The sequence below is a fragment of the Diachasma alloeum genome, unplaced genomic scaffold (assembly GCF_001412515.2).
Source record: "Diachasma alloeum isolate Michigan unplaced genomic scaffold, Dall2.0 Dall_scaffold_00513, whole genome shotgun sequence".
Taxonomy (NCBI): domain Eukaryota; kingdom Metazoa; phylum Arthropoda; class Insecta; order Hymenoptera; family Braconidae; genus Diachasma; species Diachasma alloeum.
Window position 1 is genome coordinate 556,478 of NW_021680645.1, and position 6,836 is coordinate 563,313.

The following is a 6,836-nucleotide window of genomic DNA, read 5'->3' on the forward strand; positions in this document are numbered from 1 at the left end:
TACCTGGCTGGTGCTGTTCAAAAGTACCACCAAAATTCAATACAAGTCGCAATAGTACTCAAATCCAGTACTCATGATTTTTTCAGGAATTCATTCAAGATTACAAATGAAGATCCAAATGTTGGAGGACAAGTAAACACGAAAAATTTGAATGTAAAATACGTTTTTGAAATGTTAAGTCAGGTTTTCAAAAACGTAATTTACGTTTTTCTCAAAGGGGTAAATTACGCTTTTGAGATCGTAAATTACGGTCAGAATAACGTGAATTACAATTTCAAGAACGTGAATTACGATTCTCAAAATTGGATTTAAATTTGGTTTGGAAAGCACCCATAAAAATCACAATCTACTGATTTTTTCCTACAAAATATCTTCTCCTGAATACATCTATTTACAAAAATCCGCAAGGCAGTCCATTTTATCCGTCGATAATATTCGCTTTTCTCAATGAAGTAGTCAATTGAAAGTACTGAAATTAAGTCATAAAAGTACTTGAGAGAAGTTCTAAAATTACTTGCCACCGGTACTTGTGAAAAATACTAAAAGTACTAGCAGAGAGTAGGGGAGGGTGGGATAAAATGGACACTAGACTTTTTAAAAATTATTCATAACTCAGAAACCAATTGATCAATTGAGCTCAGTTTAGGCTCGTCACGAAGGGAAAGAATTGTTTTTTGTATTAAAAAAAAATTATCATATTTTATCAACATTTCAACCCCTAATTGACATTTTAAAAAAAGTCAAACGTGTCCGTTTTACCCCAACCTCTAGTGAAGCTACTTTGTCCCAGGACTACTTCTACTTGATCGGCAGAGATGGTACTTCACTCAAGGATTTTTTTCTAACATTTTAACGGTCTTTATTAACATATATAACAATCAAGTACATCGAGTAACAGTATCACAATGGGCTTGGACTTAAAAAATAGTTAGTACAGTTTCAGCCCGAAGGCTATTACATGTATTTAGCATAAGGAGTGCGAATTACTCAAGGATACAAAAAATACTCGAAACAAGTATTTTTCGAACGTTTCACAAGTGAACTTCCCCCCCAAGTACCGGTCGGTGCTGGTGAGAAGTACATTTTTCACACCCCTGCACAGAAAATTCATACCTTTCCTCCCGCTTATCAAAGAGCAAAGTACGAACTTTCCTTTGCAGGCGTGTTAAAAAATCGCATATGCACCTTGGGCGGAAAATCTTGACTTTCCGTCCTTGATGCACAATATATACTATTGGTAATGTGCTAATATAGCAACTCCAACGAATTTTTCGAGGAAGCCGAATTATTTCATCATCCAATACAAATAGAAATTGAAATCAGGAAAAAAATTGAGTCGGACTCAATTAGGTAAATAACTTGAAGGGGGTGACTGGGTCAAATTTTGGCCTTTGTGGGGTTCATACCAGCTGCGTCCCCGTCGCGAACCCTGGGTAATGCTAAGTACTGGTGAGACTTGATACTTTGAAAAATAAGTGCTTCACTACACATTGAATTTATATGAACACCTCATAATTGAAATTTCATAAACTGCTTTTAGAAGGGAAAGCGCAGAAAGGGAAGTCCCGTACATCTACATGACCATCCACGTTATTAAGTGTGATGGCCCAAAGGAGGTTAAATTAATTTATTGCAACTAGGTTCCGACAAAATATACGTTAAATTACTTCAAGTTCAATATCAAAAAGTTGATATTTACCTATCAGTATCCCGAATGAGTAGGAGGTGCTATTCTACCTAATTACCATACTATTTTCTTTGGGTGTAATAGATCGGTATATGACAGCCGAAATGTTGCAATTATTCACGATAAATATTTTCGTGTTGCAGTGCCCAAGCCCCCACCGAACAACGGAGATTACAATACTGTGCAAATGACATCAGTGCCATCGAACTACGCATCGCCATCGGGCTCCGTAAACTGCCTGACCGTTGGGAACTTGCCCGGAATGTCCGCCGGCTTCAATAACACAGGCCGAACAAATTTTACAAACAAACAACTGACGGAACTGGAGAAAGAGTTTCACTTCAACAAGTACCTGACTAGGGCGAGACGAATCGAAATAGCGTCCACCTTACAGCTCAATGAAACCCAGGTGAAGATATGGTTCCAAAATCGTAGGATGAAACAAAAGAAGCGGATGAAGGAGGGATTGATACCAAGTGATAGTGCAGTGGCGTCCGGTATTTGCGGCGCGCGGAGCACTAGTAACTCGCCGACAGGTTTAAATCTAGATGTTGGGGCATCATTTCTTCCTAGTTTTCCCAATGAAAATAGCAGGGAGTCGATGAATTCGTCGAAGGATTGATGCGTTCTCGTTGTTTTTTATATATATATTTTTTTGTTCAAGACTGCTCTGTATTTTTTTTCATATTTTGTATTCCAAAGAGTCTTTCGCGATTGTTTAAGTATCGATGGAGAAATATTCCCGGTGGAAATTACTATGCATATATCACAGTGAAAACTATTTAAATCGAATTGCGCATTAAGGGGCGGTTCACAACGGGAAAATAGTATATTTCGAGCCGAAGGCGAGTGATATAATCCTATGAGCCAAAAAACACTTTTCCCACGAGTATAGAACGATATTTTTCATCACAATGTGTGGAAAAGGGACGTTTTAGAAACGCTGTGTTAAAAAGTTACTTTTTCGCACAGCGTGATGAAATAGTATATTTCGTTACGAATGCGGAAAAGAGTTTTTTGCTCATGGGATTATATCACTCGCCTTCGGTTCGTGCTATAAACCTCCCACGAGCCAAAAAACACTTTTCCCACGAGTATCGAACGATATTTTTTATCACAATCTGTGGAAAAGGGACGTTTTAGGCACGCGAAGCGTGCCTGAAAAGTTACTTTTTCGCACAGCGTGATGAAAAAACTTTTTCGTTTTTCGAGAAAAAAAAATAAAAATACTACTTTTCGCGCGATTTTTCCACAGAAATCTGATTTTGTTGGTCATAATTGTCTCCTGACATTCAAAAGTGGATAATCGAATTTTTTTGAACCGAAAAATCGACTCAACGAAAATCGTCAACGTGTTTTTTTTTCGAAATCCTTTTTTGAATACAGTACAACCTCGTTTGTCCGGTGAGCTTGCGCGTTACCGAGGCAACGGACTTGCTCGGATAATATGAAAAAACTCGGATAAAACGGATGGAGCCGCATAAACTTTTTACAACACGTTTTGTGCGCTCTTCGATTGCGGGCTTAAAATTAACAGTTGGCCTTCAACAATCAATGAGCGAACATTGCCATGTTGCAAAAAAGGAAACAGCTCGCAGTCGTGATTACATTTTATTCTACCATTTCAAATACATAGAAAATGATTAAAATTTTCAATTTTTTATTTCTTCCGCGTTATCCGAGTTTTCGTTTATCCGAGGTACTCCTTCCCCATATTACCTCGGATAAACGAGGTTGTACTGTATGCTCTGAAACTTTCGCTCCTTAAGTATGAAAAATGCGGGAGAAGCTGCATTTTTTAATCTATTCGTTTTTCAAAATTTTTATTAACACGCACGAAAAAATTTAATAGAAAAACCTATCGAATTCGTTAGAAAATTCTATTGAATTTCTATTAAATTTTCTATTAGTTTTTGGCTGATTCTATTGACATGTTCAATAGAAAACATTCAATAGAAAAAGTCAACAGAATTCAATTTTTTTTAACTTATTCTTTTCATATATTTTCTATAGAATTTGCTCGACTCAAATTTTTAAAGTTTTTTCCATTCTATTTTTCTTTTCTTCTCATCAAGAAAATTAAATGAAAAAACTTGGAAAATTTGAGCCGACGAAATTCTATAGAAAATATCTCAATAGAATAACTTATATAGAAAAATTGAATTCTATTGACTTTTTCTACTGAATATTTTCTATTGAACATTTCAATAGAAGCGGCCAAAAACTAAATATCGAAATATTGCAACTGCATAACAAAAAATTATGAAAACAATCAATACTTGAAGATTGACGATTCTTTAACGCGATTTGAGTGAGTTCATTTGCAACAAAATCATACTTGAGTACAAGAATATTTTAAAACATGAGGCCTTTCTCAGGTCACGTGAGTTGAGATGCCTGGGAGAATTTAAAAATTGAAGAAAAATTACTCGTCTCAAGAAAATATGTTTCGGATATTAGAAATTTTTTTTCTCAGTGTGCCTCCGTATGAAATGATTGCACCCGTTTGAAATCAGTGAAATCGCTCGGAATCACTTGCAATCACCACATCGTTGAGATGAGAAATTTGATTTTGAAATGTATAGAAAAGAAAGAAAAAATTTTTATCGCCTCATCATGCTTTTTTACAAATATGGTTTACCGACAAAGGTAAACCTCTCCACGAAGTGGGTGCGTTTCGCAATCGAGGTAGTCGCAGTAACAGTACTGCAACCCTATCCAATTTTGCTTGACTGCAGGTAGTTGATTCCGAAAAGCACTCAATGAAAGAAAAACGAAACACAACTCTGTCGAATTTTTAATTTTAAAAAACTGTCGAATCCCAGGATTCTCAAAATAGATCGATATTTCTCGAGAATCTCACAACTCACCGTTAAACATGTTCGGTACTGTAGTTCATAAAAAACAGAAAGAAATGTTCAGTACAAATTACGCAACTCACAATTCCCTCACCGATTAGGAAATCTACTCAAAAAAATAAAGTGACGGTATGGTAATTTTTCACAGCAGATTCAGATAAAAATTACGGAACGCTCTGGAAAAATTTCGTGACAGTTCCGTAAAATTCCCTACAACCACATTTCGCTCCGCAATTACGGAAAAGATACGTAATTTTTATTGAATATTTCTCTCCGTGTGGGAAAAAAAAATTTAGAAATTTGAAATTATTTGAAATCGAGGACAAAATTCTATGAAATCACTTGAAATCAGCAATCATTGTGTCACGATCTTCGGTAGTGAATAACCCCTCGCTTTGGTCAGTCCATTACAAATTGGCATCGTCGATTTGCAAATATTACAAACTAGTAAAAGTATGTTCCGATGGAAGTCCTATTGAAGAAGGATCATCATAGATAACTCATAGAAAAAAAGTGAAAATGCTCGTGATAAATTGTATTGCATAGTAATTTTCATGAGATTATTTTTCTCCTCTTGTCACCTTCCATTAAGAATTTGTAATATAAAGAAACAAATATAACAAATCACGCAGAGAATGAGGGATTAAGTACCCTCTCATTGACTAACGTTGAATTCTTGTTTCTCTGTCATGGGATTTAGACGGAGCTCATACCACCCGCTGCACTCATACCATTTTTACCTTGTGCGCCCCGTCATCACGCAACCATAATTTAAAAAACTCGCGGCTTTCACTTGGCGTGTCTCGTTTCGTGGACTCTTTCGTGTTTCACATTGAAAAAAAAATGGAAAAAAAAAGTTTATTCGTAACAAAAATAATATGAAAAATCTCTACAACTTATTTGTCTGGCCGCCTGGAGTGCTTATTCCTTTGTTGATTGTGTAGATATGCTACCGAGAGATTTTTATATTTATTTAGAATTTATCATCGATCAACAGTTGAAGAGATGGGTAAGCTCAACCGAAAAAATACCTCGGGTCATGATTTTTTTGTCAAATATATATTTTCAAACACCAAAAGTTACCACCGAGTATCTCGCAAAGATGATAATTTTGTTATCGTGTACTTCATGTAAATTTTAATCAACTTATTGATCCTTTTATCCTACAAGATTATTTCTGAATAGAGGAGTTGCGAGGTAAATATGGAATATAATATTTTGCGAGTAGTACTCATTTCTATTGTGATAGTCCCCGACTATATGTACGATCATTAGTTTATTAATAAATTGATGAATAAAATAACGGAGTGATGCTGATGGTGAAAAGTTTATTTCGAAAATACTCAATATTACTATAAATCAACTTGGATGTAAATAATTAAATTGTGTGAGGGTTTTGAAACCGATGGATTGTATAAGATATCTAGAACTATTGAATGAAGAGGAAGATTCATACATAGACGCCATGCATAACGGCTTGACGTGGTGTTTTCAAACGTAATATGTCTTAATTTGGAATGATGAGTATTTAAGGGTAGCGATTAATCGAGTGAGAACTCAAATAGATTTGGATGAAGTGTAAGTACGAAGTTATGAGTAAACATCGATTTTTCTTCGCGAGTCAACATCATTAGATTGGAGCTCGACGGTTTTCATGAATTGTTAGAACAATTCTTCCGAAGTTTTTTAATTTGACGATCGATTCGATGCTACTGGTGAAGTAAAGTAAAACGAAAACCTTAGAACTGCCTCGCAGCGGAAGAATCTTGAGTCTATCAGTCATAAATTAAGTGGTAATTGATTGTAGCTTATTGAAAATATGTAGAGAAAATAAATATTATATTAAGAAACATGAAATGGTGGCTTTTCATTCAAATCCATTTTTTTCATTGATGGAATAGGGGACCAAAGATTTGCCGGATTTTTTCTCATGTTTGAGAATATAGGAAAAATTTGGAAATTTTCATGTCCTTGTGTGCATGAATTTTTTTGTTTACACGATTTAACATGTTTTCCGTACCATTTTTCCCCAGGATTACGGGAAAGATAATGGAAGAATTCCATGTCCTTAAAAAAAAAAATTTCACCGGTTTTTCGGTGCAAGGGTTAACTTGCCAACGCGGCCATCGTCCGAGGGCCTTCAGCCAGGGAATGTTGAATGTGGAGGGGATTTTTCAGTTGAAAATTCCGTGGAATATTCGGTTAAAAAATTGTGTTGAATTTTTAGTTGAATATTAGGTGGAAAATTGTGATGAAAAATTGCTGTGGAATTTTGGCCCGGCCGGGGCTCG

The 6,836-nt window shown here is 35.6% G+C and overlaps 1 protein-coding gene across 1 annotated transcript in view; it reads left to right on the plus strand.

The window, feature by feature from the left end:
• LOC107042715 (homeotic protein labial-like) overlaps nt 1-2,309 on the plus strand; it is a 29,496-nt gene extending 27,187 nt beyond the window's left edge. Inside the window, exon 2 of the mRNA XM_015263875.1 lies at nt 1,831-2,309. Coding sequence (XP_015119361.1) covers nt 1,831-2,309 — 479 coding nt within the window. The remainder of the gene's footprint in view (nt 1-1,830) is intronic.
• The last annotated feature ends 4,527 nt before the right edge of the window (nt 2,310-6,836 follow it).